This window comes from Grus americana, chromosome 7 (genome assembly GCF_028858705.1).
Source record: "Grus americana isolate bGruAme1 chromosome 7, bGruAme1.mat, whole genome shotgun sequence".
In the NCBI taxonomy this organism is placed as follows: domain Eukaryota; kingdom Metazoa; phylum Chordata; class Aves; order Gruiformes; family Gruidae; genus Grus; species Grus americana.
The window spans coordinates 26,165,335-26,191,074 of NC_072858.1; the positions used below are offsets into that span (position 1 = coordinate 26,165,335).

A 25,740-nucleotide genomic window follows, 5' to 3' on the forward strand; every position below is an offset into this window, starting at 1 on the left:
ATTATTACCTTGATTGATTGCAGAGTTGATGAAAATGTTAGACACAGGCAGTGTAAAGTATCAGCCCAGTAAGGAGTGGGAGCCTTGTGGAGAATAGATAACCTTGATGTTAAGAGCTATATCCTTCAGATATGTCTTCCCTTGACATATTGATGGCCCTTGAAAAGGGAAAAGCTGATTGTATGCAGAATGCAATCATTAAACCCACTTCAGCTGGCTGTTGATTAATTTGTTTTTTCCTGAAGGATCTAGTTAAAGAGAAGGCCTCACTAGTATCAACAGCAGCCATTTTCCAAGCTTCAGATTATTCTTAACCCTCTCCTAGAAGAAAGAAAAATGATACTGTCTTGGTTTAGACAGGCAAATTGTCTGAAAACATTCAGTCCAACTGCAATTTGGGGATTATAACACTCACTTTACCCCGTTAACTGCTGCTTCCTCTATGACCTCTCCTCCCCCTGCCTTCAGTATTCAGCTTCGCTACAGCCACAGCTAGCAGAAAGTCACGTTTGATGTTTTCTGAGTAAGGCCAGTGTCTGTTCTCAGCAGAGATGCCAACAGGGATGTCAAGCTTGTTTTGCCCAAAGATCGAAATACTTCAGTAGCCTATAGCTGCTTCCCAGGAGCCTCTCTGAAAAGACCAGAGGGTCCACTGCACACAAGTAAGTGGTTAAGCTTTTCTTATCCCTGAAAAGATCTTTCTTGTATAATTTTTTTGTTATTGCCCTTGAGACCTTTGAGGCCTTCAGTAGGGCAGTTGTGCTGTGCATTGCTTCTGTCAGAGAGCACAAAGGATGCTGTGCAAGTCGGTGTGCCCAGTACTTACTCCTTCAGAACAGAGGCTGTTCAGTGCTGCCCCAGGCTTAACAGCAGCACTCGTGTACCCTACTGTTGGCTACGTTTAACCAAACAATGACTGCGTGTGGCTAGCTTTCCCACTGTGAATTCATGTGATGGACTAATCCTGGACTACCTGCTACCTTCAGAGTACCCTGCTCTGAAAGCAAAGGTGAAGACTATTACCTGTAAGAGCCATTGCCTAAATGGCCTTCCTGTGGCAGATGGGGCTTCCTTGGCCAAAAAAACATTCTCTGGATTGAGGGACAGCTTCTGTCTTAAGCATTTCTTCCATTTGTATCAGCAAATGACCCAAGGCATCTAAAATATTTATGCAGCTTTAACCAAGCAATTGAATGTCTGTGAAACAGAACATGGTGGAGGTTTTATCCTTCAGTTAACCATTTAAAGGATATTTGGTAAAGTAGTAGGTAGCAGGTTATTGCTTCCTGTTTAGCTTGGTAGTCTCAAAGACAGTTGCTGTTAATTTGTGCTTGTGAGTGATACAGTGATCAGCATTGCTTGATTGTTTGGCCAGATGTGTTTTATTAGGTCCAATGTGCACATTTGCCAGTTGGCTCCTTTTTAATATGGGGACATGTTAACTTATGACATAGTCAAGTCTGACAAATTTGAACCAGGCAAATAAGTGAGTAATATTTCAAGCTGTCAAAGCGGGTGAATACTGATTAACTGACACACTCCAAAAGCTCTCACCAATATCCGTGCTCCAGTGGAAAATGTTTACTAAGCATAATACTTGTTAGAAAGTCTTTGGTGCTTTAACTAAAGTTTAGTGACTCTGACCTTAAGGGGGGGGGGGTTTAATGTGCCTCTCTCGAGCTATTTCTTGGCCCCTATCTTTTATCTTTAGGAAAAGCTTCCATAGAGGCTAAAAGTGCACTTGTAAACTATGTTCTGCTGTCCACTGTGATTTAACCTTCAGCCTCCCTGTCATTAGCATGTTTTTAAAGGGAGGCTGAGGAAGGGGGAAAAGAGTTGAGGATAGGAAACAATGACAATGTTTTGGCATGCAGTACTGGAGGCAGGCAGTCTTTGGGAACTAGACTATGGCCAGTAAGTATTTAGCAATAGCAGATGGTGTTATATGCACTATAGCATAGAACAAAATTCTGCTAAGAGGCGAGCCCAGACTTAGTCCAGAGAACTAGATATTTGCTGAACGCTTCAGATGTCTGGATCCAGATGCATTTCTGATTTCATTTGGTGCTCTGTAGCAACAGCTACAGAAGAGAGAAAGGAGCTCACCAGTTGTGTGGGGTCCGGATCTGTCTTACAAAGTGCCAAATGCCTTCAGCTTCCACTGGAAATCAAGGGAATCCAGGGCCTTGCAGTATCAGCATCTTAAAAAAATGCTTGGTTTTGTATTAGGAAGAATCATAGCAATCCTATCATTAACAATTACTTAAATGTTTCCTTTGTTTCTGAGGAAGGGCTTATGAAAAGGAGCAAGTAATGGCATGCAAAGAAGGTTCCCTTAACTGTATCATAATGTGACAGCAGCACTATTTCATTATGCTCTTTAATTTTATTTGAGAGACTTTCTTTCCCAGCTTTAAAAATAAAAAGCAACTTGTCTTTATTTCAGATGACTCTCTTGAGAAATTTCAAACCAGTTGAGCCAGACTGAATTTTGTATGGCTTTTTTTTCCTAATGTGAACTCCTCCAGCAGGAACACATTTGAGATCCAAAAGCAAGTTTTACTCATGAGATGAGCCAAATTTATGTCTAAACTCTCCAGAAGGGCCCTGCTGCTCAAATTTTTTTCACGTAAGAATTTGTAATTTTATTGGAATGCTTGCAGACTTTCCGAACAATTATTCCAAAAGTTTGCTTTCTGCTCCATAAATCATCTTACATTTGTTTAATTCTATCACAGTTGCTAAAAGAGCTTACTTCCCCCTTTTTTTCTCCTCACATTTTACTGCTAATGCAATCTGCGCATGGTTGAAGTTTGTGAAGTACAATATAATTATACCCACTTTCTGTTTTCTTAATGACCCTGTCATTCTTTATGGTTTAACTCTATTGCTGATTAATATAAGTATTATTAGTAGAATGTAGCCTAAAGTATAGAGCAGCCTACAGAAATGCCATTTTTGCATATGTTAGCCAAATTAACTGAAAATCTTCTAAGTTAATATGGTGAGTATACACTGATCAGCTGAACTTTAATATATAGTAGCGATGGGATTTCACAAGCTCCTTTTCCTCCACCATTCTGAATATATTAAAAGTGCCTCTTGCATCACTTCAGTGATCATACTGTTGCATTATCAAAAGTAACAGAAAGACCATTCAAAACAGCGCTAGAATTCACGTTGTGAATGTGAGAGAATAACAAGTGCCACCCCAGCTGCACTGGGAGCAGGCAGTGTAGACGGATGGTCACCTTCCCCCCCACAACACTGTGAGCCTTTTGTTCAAACCACTACCCAGTGACATCCTTTTGTAGCCATCTGTATGCACAAACTGATGCTCGCTGAGATTAGTCCACCAGAAGTCAGGCTCCTGGGCGAAAGGCTGAAAGCAGAGGTTGTATAAATATAGGCTTTGATCATGACAGAACAAGAAATTGGCTGCAAAACTAACACACAGTATTGCTTTAATTGTCATATCGGAATATTTAGTTCGCTGGTGTGGTCCGTTTTTTAGACAAATGCATGCTGCCCTCTAGTGCTGATGCTCTCGGCTTGAAGCTGCCTGGCAGGAGGGAAGCCGGGAGATGGGTCTGGTTTGGCGGGGAGTGGCTTTTTGCCTGGTTACTAAAATTGCTAGTCCAGTTTGGGGTGTTTGGTCATTAATAAAGAGCAATTAAAGTCTTGTGACATTGGTTTAGAGACGAAGGGTATTTAACAGATGTAACCTGACTTCCATTAGATATTCACAGTATTACTACTTTCATTTAGACAGTGTAGGAGAGAATGAGATATATGAAGAAGTGTTTAAGGGACTAAAAGAACTGTGAACCCATACTTCCTTTCCTTCATCTGCCCCAAGGGTATTCAATATATCTGAATTTGAGCATCTGTTCACCCGTAATATCTGGCATGCTGATGCTTTTTGCGTACTTGGGTTTCTTTACAGTACCTAGCTGATTATACAATTTATGCTTCTGAGTATTAAAAAAAAAAAAAAAATTGCTTTAAAATTTCAACATATTCAACAAGAAATATTTCATTGTAAAGTTGGCATTAACTCCATCCATGACATTATTTGGGAGTGCAAAAATGGTAAAGATGCACTGAAGAGACAAAAGCGTTCAGTTGTTTTGTTTGGTGCTCTTCGCTTCATTTTTGCTACAGACAGACATCCTTCCTCCCCCCCCCCCCCAACATATTTCTCTGATGATGCTTGCAATAAGCATGGAAAGATTCCAAAGAAACCCCAAGTGTGGATCCTTAAATTGTAACAATGATACCCAGAGGAGTATGGAACTGGTTAATGATTTAAAGTATTATGCCCTAAATGCTCCTATTTTAGCCAACTGTAGAGAATCTGTAGACAGCACATGCCCAGATCAAAGCTGATCATGTCAATGTCATTCAAGGAGGGAGAGAGACCCTCCTTTCCCCCTTCTCTCCCCCCTACCCTTTTTTTAAACAAAGTATGACATCTGAGGAACAGTGTGTTGATTGTTCCACTGCCAGGATACGCATAATGGAAACATTAGCTCCAAGATAACTTTTAATCTGTCAGCCTAATGGCTCCTTAATGTGTAGAGGGCTTTAAATGTATGTCAGCCAGGGCTGTATAAAGTAATATAGTTTGTGGCCTGAATGGATCTAGATGACTCCACACCATGACACAATATGGTTTATTATTAAGTATCAGCTCATCAGCTTATTCCCACGGACTTGGACAAGCTTCTCAATTTTCCAGTAACAGATTATGTGAGAGAAAGCTTGCAGTGCATTTTTTTCTTTCCTCTTTTTTCTTTTACTTCCCCCCCTCTTCCAAATTACAAGTTTCATCCCCAGCTGCATTGGGAGCCCTGAAGTGTATTTACAGCAGGCTGCACTTTATCACACATCAGCTTGACTGCTAGTTTACACTGAACATTTATGCAGCTCCCTTGGCCCGGGATGCAAACTTCACATCTTTGTATTCCTATCACCTTCATTGCAAATTTTTCCAACATCCTCTCCCTGTTGACTGCTTTCCTTCCCCTCCCCTACTCTCGCTTCCCCACATACTCCCCCTTTTCTTCCCCCCTTCCTACAAACAGGCCAGTGAGACTTGACATGTCACAGTACTTGTCTGTGCAGGATACTTGCAATAATTCAGCGTCTTAGTTTGCCTGCTCTGATTCCTCTCAGCTCTAGCGTAGGTGTGTAATTCCAACACCACTGCTGTAGACTGGATACAGATTTGATTTTGTGTCTTTTGGTAATTTCTTTCAGTCTGAAAGACCACTTTGTGCCCCATGCTGTAGGGTGTCCAGAGGAAAATATTATCACTTTTTGGCATCCCTGGGCAGGGAGCAGAGCAAAGAGGTAATTCATCTCCCCTGAAGGAATGCCCTCCTCCTCCAGGAAACCTGCAATGGACCACATTTCCTAATCCATGGGGACCTCTCTGGGAGTATTTGGGGACCACTCTGTGGGTATTGTGGCCATGGTGTGGGAATTCTGCTTTAGCCAGAGCTCTGTCCTCAGCCTTCTCAAGCACAACCTGATCCCTTTATGCACAGATAATTTTGGAGGAATTATGCATTATTTTTGCTTACATTTAGTGTTTCTATTATCTTAAAAAGAAATTAATTAGTTTATAACATAAAGGAAATTAATATTTGTGCATTTGTTATTTGAGCACTCGTGAGTGTTTTATGATGTGATTTTAGGGAATTTTTGTTTGGTTTTGGTTTATTGCTGTGATATTTCAGGTCCTTATAAGATAACTCTTCTGCAGCATTCAGCTGTAGCACAACCAAAGGCATTCACTGCCTTACTTGTTGTATGCCCCTCTTTCTCTTGCTCCCTCTGCTCTGATTTAAGGAGTCTAGATCCTGTGTCTTGACTCCAACCTGGACCATTCTGGAAACTGCAGTTGCAGCAAACAGATTTAATTGTAGTAGTCAGAGATCCTGTCACATTAGCAAGGACAGCTGCAACTCTTCTGTTCTTTTCCTGTGTCACGTTGTAGTTTTTGAGCTCGAGCTTCCCCATACTGACAGTGGTTTGTTTGCTGGGGCAGAATGGATGTCTGAGCAGACCTCTCTGAGTTATGTACTTGGCTGCTTTTGGGAGGACTTAGTGACCCAGGTGATCCTTTACACCTTTTCTTATCTTCCAAGTGATCTGCTCAGATTCCTGTGTCAGACAGTTCCTAGGCTGGATCACATTCAATAGAAACAATTATTCTGTTGCACCAAAAGTGAACATGAATTACAAAAAGTCCATCTATAATTCCTTTCCTTCTTGTCCTATAAGTTTATAGTTTTTAATTTTTTTTATTAAATTTGGTCCATTTTAGAGAACATAGACCAACAACATAACTCAAAAAGCATTCTTTTCTGCTTTTGGCTCTAACACATCTCCAAAAGTCAAGGACTTCTTGTTTCTAATTGCTCAAACTATTGTTCATGTTTATAAAAATGTATTTCTACATAAACAACTATGAAAGCCCCACTATAAATAAATAAATGTCTGCAAGTTAAAGCAGATGAATGAACCTGAGAAGACTGAGTGATTTGGACAAACACTCAACATCTTTTTGGGGAAAAAAAAACCCACAACTGCTTTGCTTTTTTTTTTTTTTTTGTAAAGTATCTCCCTGATGTTACAGCCACAAGACTCAGTAGAACTGAAAGTGCATTACTTGGGTCCGAGTAAACTTTCATTTATTCTTTTTTTTCCCCTATCACTCTTAGATATTTAGCTCCTCTCCTTTTCTAGTACTTCATTTCTCATCAAAATTCAAAGTGGAATCAAAAATAAGAAGTTGACAACTAGATAAAGTTGTTAGAATTTCCATGAAGTTAAATATAAAATGAAAAATTACTAAACTCCTGTACAAAAGGATTTTTTGTTTCAAACCAGCTTTACTTAGCCCTTAGATGAAAAGGGTTTAAAGAGTTTTAAGTTAATTCAACTGGTGGAGGTGTTTTGCCTAAATCAGTAGCATTGTACACTTGAAACTGTTTGTGGGTATGTATTTATTCTCCTATAAATGTTGTAGGTAGGGAATTACTTTCCTTTAAAGGAAGTTTATATTAATATTTAAGGGAATTTTGCAACTTCTGTTCATTAATTGTAGAATATGCCCAAGTGCCTATGAAAAAAATGATAATGGTGTTGATATTTCATCCTGAAGGGTCTCAAAACAATTTACAGATTGGTAGTATAACCACACTGAAATGCACCCAGCTTCTTGGTGGAACATGGCAGCTGTTTAATAGCCCATAGCAAAACTCTGCAACAGCAGGTTGTGGAAAAAGAGATGAATATGGATCAAATACAAATTGGCAGTGGAGGATTTAGGTACTGTACTCAAATTTAAGTTAGGCAAAGTGGAATTCCGCTGGAATATCGAGCCTGTGTATGAAGTGCTACACTTTATCTGACCACAGCTTCTAGTACGAGCACCTGTGGTTAGGCCATGTGAAAGACAGGCAGAGGACTGTATGCTGAAAGGTAATCCCTGATGTATACTGCAGACCAATGTGTTCGGCAAACAAATTTAATTGTGAATACTCTGCTGCTTGTGCTTGCAGAGGGGTTTATTAAAAACTTTTGATGTTAAAATGGGTGCCTGAGGGGGATCTTGGGCAGATGTGGCAATAGGATTTGATGGAGGTGGCAAAAGTTTTGGCTTGACTACTTAGTTTTAGTAATTACTTTTTAAAGAAAACTGAATGGTACTGGAGAAGGCTGTGTTGCTAAGAGCTGCCCCAGCCATGATGGCTGAGAGGTGGGGTTTTTATAGATGTAGAGCATTTACTTCCTAGGAAAAACAGCAAGCCAAGAAAGGCAACAAGATGTTACCAGACAACAATTCCCTTAGGTCACTGTTGGCCTGAGCTGAATTCGACCTGTGACTGAGCCTGTGTGATCTATAGGTCTAGCACAAGCCACTGCAACTTTTTTTTACCATTTGCCGTATAATACCTGAAGATCTGCAAACTTTTTTGCTCTAGGAAAGTGTATGGAGGTCCAACTGCACCACAGCTCTCTGCAACACATGCCAAATTTAAAAGGAGCAAACATGACTTGAACAATTTTTCATGTGCTTTAGTATGCACGTATGTATTTATTTATTTATTTGGATAATTGGGTTTTCCCTCAGCTAAGGAAAAGCTGGTGTTGCTGACATTACAATGTGTTTGTGAAGAAAGACTGATACCACAACACATGCAAGCAACTGCAAGGTCATTACTTACCTAGCATAATTAGAACATCCATTCCGAAGGGGGAAAACATTTAAAAGATAAAGAGTGAATTTAAAAATGATTCTTCCCAATGCATTTTTTTCATAATTATAGTTTTAACAGCTTGTGGTGATGGTAGAAGCAGCTACTTAAAAATTAGAAGCCTCATTCGGGGAAGATGATCCCTCAAGAGACCTTGTGTTGTCATTTCTTAAGAACCACGAGCAGAAATCTCATTCAGGATGCTGTGTGTTGTTTTGATGTATGGGGGTATACTTAGCTTATTATGGCCAATGCCGGATATTTTAATTAAAAAACACCACAACAACCACAGATGTATTGTTTCCCCCTTGTTCCTCCCCTTGTCTGTGTGCAAAAGCACAAGTGTACTCCTGCCCCTGGAACTACGAGAAACGAATACCATAGCAGACAGGCAGGAGAGAAGCAGTAGGTTTCCTAAATTCAGGTGTGACATATCTTAGCATCAAAATTCTCATTGCAGCACAAAAGCCTTTTGTAGTTCTCTGAGTTTTTTGCAGTTGCCAAAGGGAGGTGGGAAACGAAGAGGAAAAACAAAGCAAAAAACCCAACCAGTCACCGCATTTAATTTATGAGCAAGATTATTGTTTTACAAATAACCTTCATGATAAATAAAGTCTCATGGCAACATTTTCAACCCTGCTTTTATCGAGACTCTCTGAGCGGTGTGTGTAATGTGCCTGGCAATCGAATCACAGCTGTGTGCCTGGGTAGGGAATCTCTGCGGAGACAACACTTCCTTAATTTAAACAATTGTGGGCTGCAGGAGTTCAAAAATTTCAGCTGACTTTAACTGTCACTAGCCCAAGCACCTTTATCCCCAGGCGAGCAGCAGCAGCTGGATTTCATTTCCTGCTGCCAGACTGTCCGACATCTTTGCTGAACATCCCAGGAACTAAGCGTCTTTACTTTAAGGATTTTATTCAAGGTGACAGCTCCTCACACTTTAGCGTTCGGATCACCTCAAGTAGCTGAGATATCAGTGAAAATGAGAGCACTTCTCCAGCAAACTCCAAATTTAGATTGACTGAGGTTATCCTTAGGCCTCTAGACCCAGCCTCCACGACAGCACAGGCCTGCCAGTAACTTTAAAACTGCAGCGGAGTTTGTAATGATGTCTGGGGAGAAATGTTCTGCCGGAGCAGTGGAGGATACTATAAGCGATAGGAAATGATGTCAGATTTAGTTAGGGCTGGAGACAGTGTTAGAATATACTTGGCATAATATGGCACCGGTATCTCTGTCAGCATCTCTGTTTTCTGTCACCGCACACAATCCTGGGCCTGTCTGTAGCCCTGACAGTGTCTTTTCAGATCAGGTTATTGCCAACTCGGAGACTGGCTCAGTGCAGCACCATACAGCCCCCTTTGTTTGAAGTCTGCCCTTCTGTCATTAATGCACTTGATGTCTATTTAAATCTGACGGTGAATGCAGTATCTGTTTTCCTGTCAAGAGATCATTGACAATATTAATACCTCATGTCCTTGCCTCATTTTCTAAGCGCTGACACCTAGCTACAGTCTCCAGCATTCATCAAACAGCACTCTCTCACCAGCATCTCTATAAACAGTCTTGCTTCCAGTCCTTAAGAAATGCCGCAGACCTCAAACAAGACTTTTATCAATGCCAGTGAAAAAGGAGTCTGAAGAATGCCATTAATAAACTGTTCGTATCCTTTACATTTAGAGCTCTAAATGGCCTTGTTACCAACCTAATGCCTGCTGCAGTTTGACTTGGAATATCATCTGTTTAGAAGGGGGAAAAAACCTTGCTTTTCATTAGATGCTTGTTTAGGAATGATAATATAATCCCTTGAATGTGGAAACTGCTCCACTAGTGAAATTATTGAAATTGAAATTATTGAAGAAAGCTCCGTGGAGGAGGGGAAAGGGATCAGGCAGTGCACCATATAGTCCCCATTTGTGTTATCCTGAAGAGGAACGTGTCTTTCATAACAAATGACAGGCCTATCATTATTTTTTTTTTTTCCTGTAGGAATGTGTTACTATCCTGATGTCTTAGAAGGAAAGAAGAGCATGGGTTAACATTAATCTTGCACAGCCCATGCCTTCCAAGGCTTTAGTTGCTTATCTGATGCACGTTATACTGGAAAAATAGATGCAGAATATAAAAGCTTGCATACTTAATTCATACTGCAGTTGAGCACAGTATTTGCTATGTGAGTCCTGGAAAGCTCAACCAGCAATATATTGAGGATCTGCTCCTCCCCCATCTTTACCCTTTATGTAAGGCAGTGTTTCTCTCCTTTGGGCTAGGCTGTGTTTGCCCTTATGGGGGTGAGCTAGGTACTTCAGTGACTGCTCTGTTAAGACACTCCCAAGGTAGAGGAGACTCTTCCACCTTCCTTCCATGCGTGGGAGATGACTTTAATTTGACTATACGAGCCTGGGGGTAGAAAGAACAAGTCTGCTAGTAAAATTTAGCATCTTTGAGGATGTTCATAGGTGGGATGTGACTGTGAACTCTACGCTTTCACATACCACTTAGTACCACCAGAGGGGATGCTTTTGAATAAGGTAGTGCGATCTGCAGGTATGTGTGGCTCACCCACAGCAGTTAAGGCTTCCTCAGGCATCTTGCCGCCTGTACCCACTGAAAATAACATGCCTCGTCTCCCAAAAGCTGTGTTCTGGCTAATTTTTGAAAGCATTTTCTATGTACCAATATTTAGCATAATTTATAATTGCATCTTGCTCATGAGATGTTGTTTGGAGAGCTATTTTGGAAATGTTTTTACTACATTTTTAGTTGTATATCTGGGAAAAATATAAGTCTGGAGGCCTAACCATTAGGAAGTCCCAAGTTTTAGCCCATGTCTGTCAATGATTTCCCGTGTGGATTTTAGCCAATCGCTTCAGTTCTCTGCCACTGCAAAGCAGGGATGGCTTTAGGTGCTTGCAGGGTGACTTTGTGAAGGTTTGAAAAGTTTTTCCTTGGTCCACATTAAACTCTACCTATTTTCTGCTTGTTTCTTTTTGGTTTTAATCATGAAGAAAAGCCTGTAAACATAGAGCAGGGAGATTACAGACAGTACAAAATGTAACTTCAACCCAGACTTTCTGCTTTTCAGAAGCACGAGAGTGATACTATGGTTTAAAATACAGCGTACGATGTTTCAGTGTTATGTCATTCCATTTTTGAAGACAGTTGTGGGTGTGTGTTTAACAGGATAGGTCATGTGGGTATTTGAATACATATTTTCCCAATGGATTCAAAACTGTCAATTGAAATGGTAATACTGAATATTTCAAGTGCATAAACTTTCTTTTGCAGGACAGGAGAAAACCATTCCCTTCCCTCCTTCAAATTTTCCTGGTTATGTGCTTTATTTGCATATTATGCCACTGCTGTCCTAATTGTAATTAATTTCCTTTTTATCGTAGGCATTTTGGGAAAATGCCGCTACATTTACTACGGAAAACATTCTGAGGGCAACAGATTCATCCGAGATGACCAGCTATAAAACACAGCCTTGTTTCGTGCCTCTTCAATCCCTCCACATAAGAAGCACAAATTGCATCTAAATTTTAAGCATGTAACTAAAGTCCTCTAGTGCCTTCTGCTGACTTTGCCAAGCCTGTCAAGATCATCCTTCTATCTTAGTCTGAGTAGTCACATAGAGATTGACATGATTGCCTTTAAGCAGGTCCCATCCACCAGTGTGACAGACAGCTGCAGCCGAGCACCCGGCCTGACAGGAGGAGCACCGTGATGGATTGCCTGGTCCAATTGCTGCTTGCAGAAGAGCAGGGGTCACACCTGGGGCTTCAGTGAGCATGCTCCATCGGTCGGCGCCTTAGCAAATGCAGCGCGTTTATCTCCAGCTTGCCTGTTGAGCGAAAGTGGCTGGCGATATCAAAGTGTTTATAAAAGAGAGAGGCTGTAATTTCAGATGAAAAAGCCCTTATCTGTTCGTATTTTTTTCCCTGTGAATTAAGTGCTTGTGTTTCTATCATCTCATACATGCTTACACAAATCCTTTCATTCTGGTTTGTTTGGTTTTTTTTTTTTTTTTTTCCTGTTTGGTGTCCCCCCTTCACTCCCAAATGAGCCTAGATGGATTATTTTTTCTTTCAACAGAGGAAAAAAAATATATCCTGGAAATATTTCAGCCACGCAAAGTACTATCAATTTGTATATTTGTTTATATGCAAAGGAAAAGGATTTAAGCAATTTTGCAGACAAACAAAATTTGCTAATTCTTAAATTACATCACAACATTTACTAACTCTGACCTTCAGAAAAGCGATTGTTTTTTAATGCTGTAGAATAGTGGCACAGCTTAACTGTATATACTTGGAATAAGGCCTCAGTTGTGATATTGACAGTGTGTACTATTCCCGGTTTACGGCACAAGATATTTTTAACTTGTGCAGAGGTTACATTTAGAATTAAATGCTTAAATTTGGAAAGAAAAAAAATGCTTAAAAAGAGCAATATAAAATAAAATTGCCACCAGATGGATATTATTATTCAGAGGGGAAAAAAGTCAATAAAAGTAACTGATGTAATTAACATAATTAACAGCTTTACTAATACGTTCTAGAGAAGAATTCCAATTAATCCTTTTTGATGTCTATGTAAGAAAGGCTATTGTCAACTTTTCAGTAGAAAAAATAAAAATGCACGACATATTTCCTACTTTTCTGATAAACAGGTTGGGCATATTTAGAATCATGAACTTGTTACCGCAGGGAAAAAAAAATCCCAATACTTCATACATATATTGTGTTGAGTGCTACTAGATACAATGGGATTAGCCAAGGAATAAGCAAAAATTCTGACCCCTGGGCTGTTCCAAACCCATGCATGTTGGTCCCAGTTGAGAGCCATCACTGTCCGGCTGTTCTTGGCTTGTTTGAAGTTACTTGGTGGTCTTTATTTACTTTCCTGGTTGAAAAAATGTCAGTTCTTAGAAGTTTCCTACTTTGGGGGGTTATTATCAGCTAGTGTTGCAGCTGGAAGTGAACTGAATATTGAAGCCAATCGTGAAATCAGGTTTGACCGATGAAAAAGAATGAGACGCTGGCAGGGTGACAAAGGAAAGCTTGCTGCTGCTGAATGTTTTAGGCCTTACTCAGTAAGTGGAAGTTTTCACTCACTCTCGTAAATCTTTAACAGATAAGTAAAATCAGTGATAAACATAGAATGATCTGGTTCACACCACCTGTGGTTCAAATTGAGCTCTGAGTTGTTTGCCATGCAAATTGGTGTCTGGAAAGTGCGTTTTGGCCACCTGTAACACCTCTGCTAATGTCATAGATGGCTACAAATGAAATGCCAATTCACATTAGAAGTCCTAGGAGATATTGGATAAAGGAAAACTGCATGCCTTTTTTTTTTTTAATCAAAAATATCATTAGAAATATTTAGGGCACTTGTCATCTCTCTTGGCTACCAAAATAACAGCAATCCTAGTTTGTTCCTATCATATTGTCTGTTTGAAACCTCCACACAATTTGGCCATGGCATATCATAGGCAGCAGGGTTCTGAATAGGGGTGTTTAGAATAACCTAATGTCACTTTCAGTCTGGTTGCATATATGTTCTTGTCTTTATAAAAGGCTTTAACCCTGCCTCAAACAATAAACAGCACTTGCAAACTGATTGCATGATTTTTCCATCTTTATTTTGCTTGTTTACTTTTCCTAATGTCAAAACCATTTGTATCATTTTCAGGAGTGTTTTGTTCCCAGCAAAGCTTTGGAGGCAAAAATACTTTTGGAGTGAGATGTGATCAAAGTCTCTTCCATTTTGGTTTTTGTTTTCATTTGGGGAATTATATACCTATAGTTAAACACGGCAAAGCCCTAATTAAAATTTGCTCAAAAGGAATTCACACTAAATGTCACTGATTCTGGAAAATCAAAATGATACTCTATGAATAATTATTTTATATTGCTAACATGTGTTAGGATATTATTTAAAAACAAGCATGGATGTTTATTACTGTTTATGCTAACATAATTCTTTTTAATATGCAGAGCATTTTATTTTCAGATGTCTTCTGCCGAGTCCTGTTTTAAGTCACGGCAAACTTTTCAAACCTGGGGCTGCTATTTACACTTGGCTCTTTCCTCGGAGGGAACCATGCCTGACTTTCTTTTAGGTATCATTTAGGATGAAAGTTGCAGTAAAGTAATCTAAGAAGAGATTCCACTGTCTCTGCTTTATTCCCCCTTCTCCATACATGGCACATTTTTCCCTCTCAAGATTAACTAGGCTATTAAAAATAAAAGATTTGCCTACAAAGGTATAAGGATTTTAAAACGCGTATCTTTCCAAGGAACCACTGCATTCTTAGGTCTTTGTGTTGTTACAAGAAAAATTTTGGCCAGCCATGTTTCTTGACGGCTAACAAGGTTTGAGATCCGAGGTGTGTTTGAATAAGTAATCTTCAAATACCACAATTTTTTTTTTAATATCCAAACTTCAGTCTTATGTTCAGTCTTGTGATGACCAGTACTTTGGCTTTTGGCAGACATCACAAGTCTTCACAAATGAAGACTAGAAGGCGAACGGTTTTACTAGGAGCTGCCTGTGCTCAGTGCGTTCCTAACTTTATGTATGGAAAACATCAATTCCTAACTTTTTAATTAAAAATAAGAAAAAAATCCAAGCTACAATACTGAAGTGAAAGCTTAAAGATAAATGACCTTCAGTGAAAATCCTACTATTATGGATACACAGACCTAACTTTAGAGCAAACTGGCTCTAATTGCATGTGTTGCATGCATAAATGATTTATGGGATTGATGAAAGTATGTTACTACTGAAACCACTTTTTTCTCCTTTGTTAGGTCTGAGTCTCACAATACTTATTCTAGTATTTGCTTTACTCAAGCCGTGAGTCCCTTTGAAGTCAATGTTATTATCCATGAGAGTTAAGGTTACTAATATTGGAAGGCTGGTGCGCAGCTCCCTCTTTAATATATTTGATTCTTTGAGCAGAGCATTGCATGATTGTGGAATATTCGATTCTCACATCTTCTTTGCAAATCAAAAATCACTGTATGTTGGTCTTATGTTGCTCCCATGTAAGTCAAAAGAAACAAACCTGTCTGCGCTGTTGAAAATTCTTTCTGTGAATTACAGGGTTCACTTGCTGCCAGTAGATATATTAATATCTTTTTATTCCTGCCAACAATATGAGTATGCTGGGAAATGTTTACCCCCAGCAGAACTTTGCTAGATGCAGCCTTTGTGGTGAGGTTCTGATTCAGCCCATTTTATATTGACTCTGACTGAGTCTTACCACATATTTCTTCTTTATGTGGTGTGATAGTTGGCACGTGAGTCTCTGCTTGCCCAGTTCGGGAAAGTTTATTCTCTTTACTCTGTGTACAACTGTCTGTCTTTCTGCCTAGTTCAATGGTTGGCATATGTGAAAGAAAGAGGTGAAATTCAGCTTTCCAGAGGTGTAACCTTATAGCCAAGATTGAAGCTGTATGTTTGGCACTTAGATTTCTAAGTATCCACTTGCAGGTTCAGTCTGGGGACTCTGACAGTGAATCAGGTGATGTGAAGTCAAGGGTCTTGTATGGTTGGCTTGCTGTTGTCCTCTGTTCCTAAAGATCTCTAGCTGTGTCCTTGTCTGCTTCAATTGTCACGTCATTGCTCTGCAAGCAGGCGATGGCACAAAATAGGTAAGTGCCCCCCTTTTGTTTTTAAAGTGAAATTTCTGCTTCACTGCTTGTAGTATGACAATTGAAATGCATAGTTTTCTTTTTCAGTGTTTTTGTATATACACCTGGTAACTGTTACATCTGACTGGCTAGTCTTTCTCTGCTGTTTAGTTAAAATCTGTTTTCTGCATGCCTTTCTACTCTTAGTAATGGGAATAAAACAAAACAAGATATGACTGTGAGAAAACAGCCATCTAATGATGCTACTGTGGGACCATGCCTATGCTACCAACTCTGTGTGACAGGTGAGCATTGTTACACACAAACACATCTAAATGGCTTGAAGGACCGAGATGTCTTATGCCTTCTGGTTTGGAGCCTTCTTGGAGTTAGCCTGTGACTGTGAACAACTGATAAAAACTTTGATTTCCTTCTGCCACTCTAGTAGTATTAGGTGGTTAGAGAATGTTGTCTTACCTACAGTTAGTGCTCATTTTACTTATAATATTGTCTGAATAACTTACCAAGATCTTGGATTATATGAGAGTTAGGCCCAAGAAAAATGGTTTCTTCCAATCATTTATAACCAGGTCTTAAGAAGTCTTAAGAGTATTGTCTTTGGCATTCGTTATGTGAGAACGTTCAGGATATACCCTGCACTCCGACTTCATCAAAGCTGGTTGAATTAATGTATTTTCCGTATGCGGTACTAAAGCAGCTGAATCTTTCTGAAAGTTACCTTTTAGGTTAGGTGACTCTGATGGACTTGCCTCTGGTGGTGTTGTCAACCTGAAGCTGACCCTTTCTTAGAGTTGCTGACAATTAGATTAAGGTTTCAGATCAGGATTTTCACAAGCCTTCAAGGAGCAGATATTTTTAAGGACAAGCTAAGTCGTGGTCATGGCACATTCACAAAATATCACCATCATCTCAACATCCTCAGCGTTTTAAGGGAACAGCATCTTGGAAAATACATTTAGTTCTAGGTTAGTTGTGTTCATAGGTTTTAATGTAAAATATATTCTACATTGTCCCATTACATGCAAAGTTTAGGCTCTGAGAGCAAGTTCCTAAACATATTCAAAACATCCTCCCAGCACAAGTTTAAAATTTCTTGCAAATATTTTGCATTCTGTTTGAAAGTTTTTCTACCAATTCAAAAAAAACCCACGTGTAAAGTCAAGGGTTTTTTAAACCTAGTTATATCTTAATCCAGAATCTTTTTAACAGATCATCTCACCTCTCATCTACAATTCCGCAGATCCTGTTAGAAATAAATCCTTATGGTATTATAGTTTTATAATAAAATATATTAAAGGAATCTGTTTGGAAATGTCAGTATTATATGTAGGTTTTATTTTGGTATTGTATTTGGAAGTAAAGAGGAGCTTCACAGGATCTCTTCAAATCATATTCTGGAGAAAATCAGTGGCAGAGGAATGCAGCTTAAGAAATTCTACATTACATTTACATTTGAATGGGGAAAGTCAAATAAAGAATACCAAGGTAACTGAGATTGATATTGCTGGCATAATTTTTATCTGTAATTGCCCTCCTACTTTTAAATTAACACTATTTTTACAATTATTTAAGATTCAATACAGGGAAAACAAAGGAAGGAGATTTCTGAAGATAATCTGCTTATTCATTTTATAGGCTTCTCTGATTTTATAGGACCTTTGAAACAATGTGTGCACTCAATTATCTAGCATTCAGTGTATCTACCGAGTAAGCAGACAGTTGTGGACTTCAGGGAATTTTCAAACACACGTGCTGTTCAACCTTAGCAATTTTCTTTTACCTAGGAATTGTTTTCAGAAATTCCCATATAATGAAATTTCTGTTTAAGTTGATAGCTGTAAATGAGGGCACAGTTGCTTCATTTCCTTTTGACAATAAGCCAAATTCATCCCTGGTGGAACTCCATTGATTTAACTCTACTTGAGCTAAGCTACACTGGGGATGAATTTGGCCCAGCTTGAGATTTTTTTTTTTATTCATCTTTTCTTTAATTTCCTTTAGCTTAGTAGTCGATTTAGAGCTGGTCAGAGGATTACAATGCAAGAGAGAGGAAAAGCAAAACTTCTCCGCTCAAGAGTCATTTCCTTTTTAATACCCTACTGATTTAACCATGACTTGTAATGTGTTTCAGGTAGCCAAATTTCAACATCAATTTTGGAAGAAAGTTCACTATACTTAGAGTATCCTTCCTTGGCTGCTTCCCAAACCACCAAATCACCACCTACTATACAATGCACATATTATAAAAGGCAATGGAAATGTCAGTGCTCTGGGAAATGATTTGGGTAAACTGCAGTTATCAACCAGTGCCTGATATGGTTAGCTTGAGCTCCACTGATTACACACCTCTTTGGCCGCTACTTCAGATGATGGTGGAGCTGCAAGATCTCAACATCTGTAATGCCTCACATACCTTCCCCCCAGCTACTGCTTGCTGTACTTGGGTTTCTGAGAACCTTGGGTGGTTTCTGTCCATGTGGTGCTCGTGCCAGTCTTTTGTTTTGTTTCTCTTTTTTATAAGTTTTGGTTATTGTAGGTTCACACCCAATATGTTTCAAGTTTGAGCAAAAGCTGAAAGCGTCATTCAGCCAAAACCACTACGGAGCTGTATGTGGTTTTCATCTGAAACTGTAAATCAGCTACATTCACGGAGGGGTTAGCAAACCTGGCCTGAATGTCAAACCTCTAGCAACTCTCTCAAATCAGCTAGTTCTGGGTTTCATTATGAAAGGTTTGCACAGCTCTAGCTAAGCCCTCATTTTCCACTTTCAGATAAATGCTTTTTCAGCTGTATTTATGAGGCTTAAGAGTAAAAAAAACCTACCAGCTGTTAATGTTAATCACAAGTTTATATCATAAGCACATTCTGAGTCTTATCCTCTTTCCATTCATATCAGTGGCAAAGCTTTCAACATCAATGGCAGTGGGAGCAAATATCACAAAACACAGGAATACACACCCAGTTTAAAAGGAGAAAATAGAGGTCTGCCTTAAACTAACAAAGCCAGGAATAGGATGCTGTACCTTCGAATGTTTTGCTCTATTTGCACATTCAGTTTTGCACCAAGTACTTAGTGGTAATATAGAAGCAAGCACAAGTTTCAGCTTCACACTGGAATGGTTTGCTTTTCTTATGGGGCATCAAAATACACATTAGAACAGGGTCTTTGACATAAGGAATCAAAACATGTGATATAAAAAATGAGTGTCTATCACCTGTGCTAAGAAGGAAATCCAGGTTCATTAGTTCCGAAGCAGCTGCTGGCTGATAAATTTCTGGACCTTTACACAGTGAAAACATTCTGTTATCTGTCAAAATGGATCTATCACAATTCCAAAAGTAATTATTTTTAAGAATTTAGTGAGGTCTGATGTGTTTGGTTTCTGTTTTTTTCTCAAATCAAACCATGAAGGATTTAGTCTATAAGGCATTCTGCTACATTTGCCATGTGGGTTTTGAGGCTTAGTGGTTCATATTTTACCTAACTGGAAGGCCAGCTTCACTAAAATTTTTGAAATCTGAACAAATGTTCTAAACCTGCAGATTGTGCTAATGAATGTTTTACAGTAAGGTAGAAGTGCAGGTTTCAGGACTATGAGACAGGATAGGTGGTTTCAGTTTGTGCCTATTTCAATGGTTTACTTTTAAAAGTTACTAAAATAAAAATATATGTCCTAGTTTCTCTATTGGAATAATATAGCTAATATAGCCTTACCTGAGAGGATGCTGAGACTTTGTTAACTAAAACATTCCCAGCTCTGTTGCAGTAACACACCAAAAGTATCGTGTTCTCATTTTGTTTTTATTTTGTACAAAATGTTATATTTAAACCTTCCTCCCCTCCCCCCTATTTTTAGTAAACCTAAATCCTAAATAAATGTCACTGTTAATGCCACTGTTAAAATTCATCCTTGAGGGCATTCCAACATAAATAGCAATGATAACAGCTGTATCTTTTTGGAGCAGTTTGAATTTGAGGCCACAGTACACCGTATTTTCTGAAAGTTATTTTCATGTATCCCTCCTGCTCATGTGTTTGAAAGCGTATCTGTAAGTGCAACAGAAAGCTGTGGCTATGTTTTCTTGTTTAATCATGGCTGTGTCACACTTGCATAAATTGTAGTAGTTCTTGGCTGGAATGCAGAATGCTGTGTTTTATGAGAAGTTTCATCTCTTGCTGGGAGGCTTCCCCTCCACATACCCACAGAGAAGAAAGGTAGAGCCATGAAAGTTTTGGGAATCTTTTTTATCCTTAACTAACCATAGCCATGTAATTGACAATAATAAATATATTCTGGTCCTTCCCACCTTTCTCTCTGCTACTCACTCGCTGATTCCCAGATTATATGGAATGCCAAAGTAAATTCCTCACTGTGTACAGGATAGTGCTGGATATATGATTCTGTGATTTGTTTGTTATTAACTTTTTAATTCAGCCTTCAGTGCAGCAAAGAAAAAAGGTGACTGCAGAAGCATTTGCTTTTAAAGTAGCTTACATGGAGTTTAATAGAAGTTAGAGAATTTTTATCTTTGGAATTGTGGTCTTCCATTTGGCAATGAAATAAATGGTGAAGCAGTGCCTCAGAGGAAAACCAAAACAAAAAAACTGGGGGACCTGAATGCCAGGGTTGAATGCACGATGTGTTGGGTACCCAGCAAAGGCTGGGCGCAGCACTGAGGACTGGAATGCTCATCCATCCAGAGGGAGAGTAGTGCATTTTACTTGAAGGTTTGGCAATGCCCTCTGCAATGTCTCAGGTTACCCTCTGCTAAATGAGCATGTTCCATCTAAGCCCAGCTATCTCCACAGTCAGATGGAAACAGGCAGAATGCTTCCCCTAAAAAGCAATCAGTCCCTCTAGGATCCCTCTAGGACTAGCAGGGAAACGGGCATATACGATATATTTTCAAAAAACAAGATTAAACTGCATGTTTGCACGTACAGTCAAGCTCATGTGCCATCATCGCATTTCTCTTCTTACGTTTTTAAAAATAAGTTTAACCAGGAGCCCAAATAATTATTTTAAGAAGATAGATTTTTTTTGAGTCCAACTTCTAGTCAAATCCAGCTGAAACATGGCCAGTTGAAATGGGCAAAGAGAGCCCCAGAGTAAAATTACACAGTGTTTAACGGTGTGAAACATGTCTGGCTGCCCATACACAGTCACAAATAACTCTAGGAGAATCTGAATAACTCAGGCTGCCCAGGGAAAAGGAAGAAAAATGACTATTTATTGTATCAATTAAACCCAAAGGGAAAATGTCATAATCAAGGAGTCCAGAGTTTTAGGCTTTTTTAAAAAAAAATAAAAAATTTTGAAAGACAAAGAAATCCCAATCTGATCTTAAAAATGACATGTATTTATTTGAAATGAATAATAATGATACAAGACTGCTCTCTTCTTCTTCTGAATTGTGTTTTCAACTCCTGGAGTCCCACCCCGAGTCCCCTTAGTGTCCATTAGCAGATCCATTTTCTACCCTTAAACTATGTATTCTTATCAAAATGTTAATTCTTCCAAGCCTTGAAAAACACCACCCTGATACACTGTGTATTTTATATGCCAAATTATTCCACTTTAATGGAAAAAGAACAGAAATGTTAAGGAATTCATGTGTATCTGAGTTGTGCACATCAATCTTCTAAGGCGGCACATAACAAAGGTCAGAAATAGCCTAGCGCCGTGTTTTGTGTAGCGCATCATTCTATGAGAAAATGTGCCCAAGTTCCTCCTAAAACATTGTTTTCAAGCATGGTTACTACTGAATATATTTCTAAATGACAAGGTTTATTTGTCTGTATTTTGATATGTTTAGGGGAAACTCAGGCTGACAGTTAGAGGAGGCAGGAAGAGGGAACCACAACAAGTTCCAGCCAAACACAAAATGTCATCTCTTCCCTAGCTAGGATACAGAAGCATCCTGATGAAAAAAGAGCAGACATTTAAAAGTTTCTGACATGTGTCACAGATGCAGCCATTGAGCCACTGTTCCTGATGTAGCTCGAAATGACAGCATCCAAGCCATTGGAACTGGCTGCGGGACATTCAAAGTTTGGTGTGTGTCGCATTTAATCCTTGTCATGGCATATCTAGAGAATAAAAAAGACAAATGGATACAGGCAGTAGTGATAGTTCAAAAAACTTAAAATAAAGCTTCCCAGTCTAATTGATATTATCAAGCTGTGCTAACATTTACCAGCCACCAAGTAGACAGACAGGAGGTCAGCACCCTTTTTTTCTGCAGTTTTCCCCGAAGACAGAAGGATAAGTCTTTCAAGCTTTCTCTAAGGGTGACCCAAATACATGAACTGTTTACTCAGAAATAGCACTGACTTGCCAAAGATACTCCTTAATAATCAAAACATATAAGGACAAAAAGGCTTCAACCACTGATGAAGAAACTTGTTGTGCATGGCCCATGTTATTTATTTACAATAGCTTAAGATCCAGCCAATAATGATGATTATTGTACCAAAGAGTTGATAATTTATTGATTGTATTACCTCTGGATATTTTACAACCTTCATTTCTGATTATATCGTTGTAAAGTTGAGATGCCGGCAGCATAAAATAACATTCTTCTTAGTTATCGTGTTGGCATCTTGTTTCAAGTAGTGCATCTTTTAATGCTGGCCTAAAAAGTTAGTGTAAATAAAACTGATTGTTGGCAGTGGCTCAAGGACTGCAGCACAGATCACTTGAATCAAGAGTTTCACATATAGATTTCCAGAGAGTTTATAGTCAGCAGCCCATTAGCTTGTCATTGATTGCAGGGGATGAGTCCCTGCTCCTCATCCAACTTCCACTTTAACATAGGGGATGCTTTTCCATTTAGCAGCCTGGGAGGTGAATACAGAGGATTCGGTTTTAGCATTTTCCAAATACAATCAGCCTCTGATAATGTGAATCCCCTGGCAAGCTGAAGTTGAAAAAAACCAACCCTCTTTTGTATTAAAAAGTCAGTGGTACCTACAGGCTATTGGACTGCTTTCTACTTAAATCTTTTGGCTACCTAGACATAGTGATAAATCAAGCATGGGTTTAATAGTACTTCCTTCTGTATGTTAAAACAGACTCGTAAGACATCCATGACATTATGGTGGTGGAAGGGAAGGTTCAGTGAGGGAATGTGTTTAATATACACATTTTTTTGTACAGTTTTATTAGAGGATTGACAAATAAATTTGTTACCACCCATCTATCCATCACATTGTTGGAAAGGAATGTTGTATTATTTTGTTCTCTGAAGTTCAAATATATTTTTAAACAGTCCTTTTGTCTCATTATCTTTGCATCCAACAGCAGAGCCCAAAGCTTGAAAACATTGTAAAAAACATATAATGGTATATTTCTGTCCTAGGTCAGAAGTATGAAACTAACATATCCCAAAAGATTTTTTTTTTTCTCTTATAAAACATAGCTTTAGAAGGAGTCAAGTTAGTGTGCTTAGACGTGAACTCTGACTGTTTTGAGGTTCTCCCTTTGACAACCTTAATAGTAGCTGCACTGACATTCAAACTTGCTTGACTTGGTTGCCCTCTGGAAGGAAAGGATGCTCAGAATTGGACATCTCCATTTCACGTGATTTCTTATGCCTTGGAGGGTATGTTCACAAGGTATTTGCCTGACAAACCTCTTCCTGTGTCTAAACTGGAGAACGATGAGGTTCATATTTCATAGGGAGGTTGCAGCAGGTATCAGCATTGCTGAGGGACAGAGCAGGTAGCTGCTGGCTTGCCCACAGAAGAAAGAAACTAAAGTGCAGGAGAGAGAGTCGTCATTCAAATTACCACGCTGGATACCATCCACTCATTTTTGTGTCGTTGAAGAACATGTTTGCATACTCAACAGCAATATAAGTTTGTTATTTTTCTCTGCAACAGAAAGTGAGTTTTCTTTTCTGCCAGATAATTCCAGAGGATTTATGTAAGCTAGGGATTTCCCATTTGCTTTAATGGGAGTTACCCTGCACAATACAATAGATTGGTGGCACAGCAAGGGAAGATAAGTCCAAAGACCCCTAGAGAGCAATGTTGATTTTAAATATTTCTCTTCTGCTATAATAACTTCTATAGCTTCCTATGCATTATGAAGTGCCTGACTGAGTTAATTTGCTGCATTGTAAAATAAAGCCATACTTGTCATTATTAAGTGTAATTAACTGTACATCTGATCACTGTGAAGAATAGAAAAAGACCAATATAGCATGAAAGTACTTTAATATCATAATTACTGGTCTGTTTGTATTGTCCTTTTTAAATATGTATGCGCTAAATAATTTGATTTAATGTGTTGAGCTATGTTGCACTTTGCTTATCCCATGGTGACTACAAAGACCCAATCTTTTTGAGGAACATTTTTGGCTCAAGACCTTTTTTCATGGCAACCTGTGAGAAGGAATGAAAATAAACAACCCTGTAAAGTTCTTTTGGGCCTCTCCATAATGTCCACCATTTTCTAGACTTGTACTTTCTGGTAATTTTTTTTTAAATGACTTTATGTATTTTATCTGTAGAGTCAAGACTTCCAATGGTAAATCTAGTTCAACAGAGATTCAGTTGAAAAACAGTCTTTGCTAGGGAAGAGGAAGGAAAATAATCTTGTGCTATGCAGCAATAAGTCACAACATTGTCAACTGGATTCTATAGGTTAGTGGAGCAGCTTTCCCCTTTAAGCCTCATAAATTAAGATGGGCCAAAGCTTGAGAACCTTCCGAAAAATAGATGGGGCGAGGAGGTCCCAGTTGACTGGAAGTTAGCAAATGTGACACCTATCTACAAGAAGGGCTGGAACGAGGATCTACGGAACTACAGGCTTGTCAGTCTGACCTCAGTGCTGGGGAAGGTTATGGAGCAGATCACCTTGAGAGTCATCACACGGTATGTACAGGACAACCGGGTGATCAGGCCCGGTCAGCATGGGTTTATGAAATGCAGGTCCTACTTGACTAACCTGATCTCCTTCTATGACAAGGTGACCCACTTAAGCTATGGATGTTGTCTACCTGGATTTAGTAAAGCCTTCGACACAGTTTCCCACAGCATTGTTCTGGAGAAACTGGCTGCTCATGGCTTGGACAGACATACTCTTCGCTGGGTGAAATACTGGCTGGATGGCAGGCCAGGAGAGTTGTGGTGAATGGAGTTAAACCCTGTTGGTGGCTGGTCCCCAGGGCTCAGTCTTGGGGCCAGTCTTGTTTAATACCTTTATCAATGATGAGGGGATCAAGTGCACACTCAGTAACTTTGCAGATGACACCAACTTGTGTGTCAATCTGCTTGAGGTTAGGAAGGCTCCACAGAGTGATCTGGATAGGCTGGATCGATGGGCCAAGGCTAACTGTATGAGGTTCAACAAGGCTCAGTGCTGGGTCCTGCAGCTGGGTCACAACAGCCCCAGGCAATGCTACAGGCTTGGGAAAGAGTGGCTGGAAATTTGCCTGGCAGAAAAGGACCTGGGGGTGTTGGTCGACAGGCAGCTGAATATGAGCCAGCAGTGTGCCCAGGTGGCCAAGAAGGCCACCAGCATCCTGGCTTGTATCAGAAATAGTGTGGCCAGCAGGACTAGGGGAGTGATCATCCCCCTGTGTGCGGCACTGGGGAGGCCGCACCTCGAGTACTGTGTTCAGCTTTGGGCCCCTCGCTACAAGCCAGACATTGAGGTGCTGGAATGTGTCCGGAGAAGGACAACGGAGCTGGTGAAGGCTCTAGAGCACAAGTCTTATGAGGAGCGGCTGAGGGAACTGGGGTTGTTTAGCCTGGAGAAAAGGAGGCTTGAGGGGAGACCTCGTCACTCTCTTCAAC

General features: G+C 39.5%; 1 protein-coding gene across 1 annotated transcript in view; it reads left to right on the forward strand.

The window, feature by feature from the left end:
- LRMDA (leucine rich melanocyte differentiation associated) overlaps nt 1–13,895 on the forward strand; it is a 700,198-nt gene extending 686,303 nt beyond the window's left edge. The window contains exon 7 of the mRNA XM_054831401.1: nt 11,672–13,895. Coding sequence (XP_054687376.1) covers nt 11,672–11,751 — 80 coding nt within the window. The 3' untranslated portion in view covers nt 11,752–13,895. The remainder of the gene's footprint in view (nt 1–11,671) is intronic.
- Nucleotides 13,896–25,740: the final 11,845 nt, after the last annotated feature.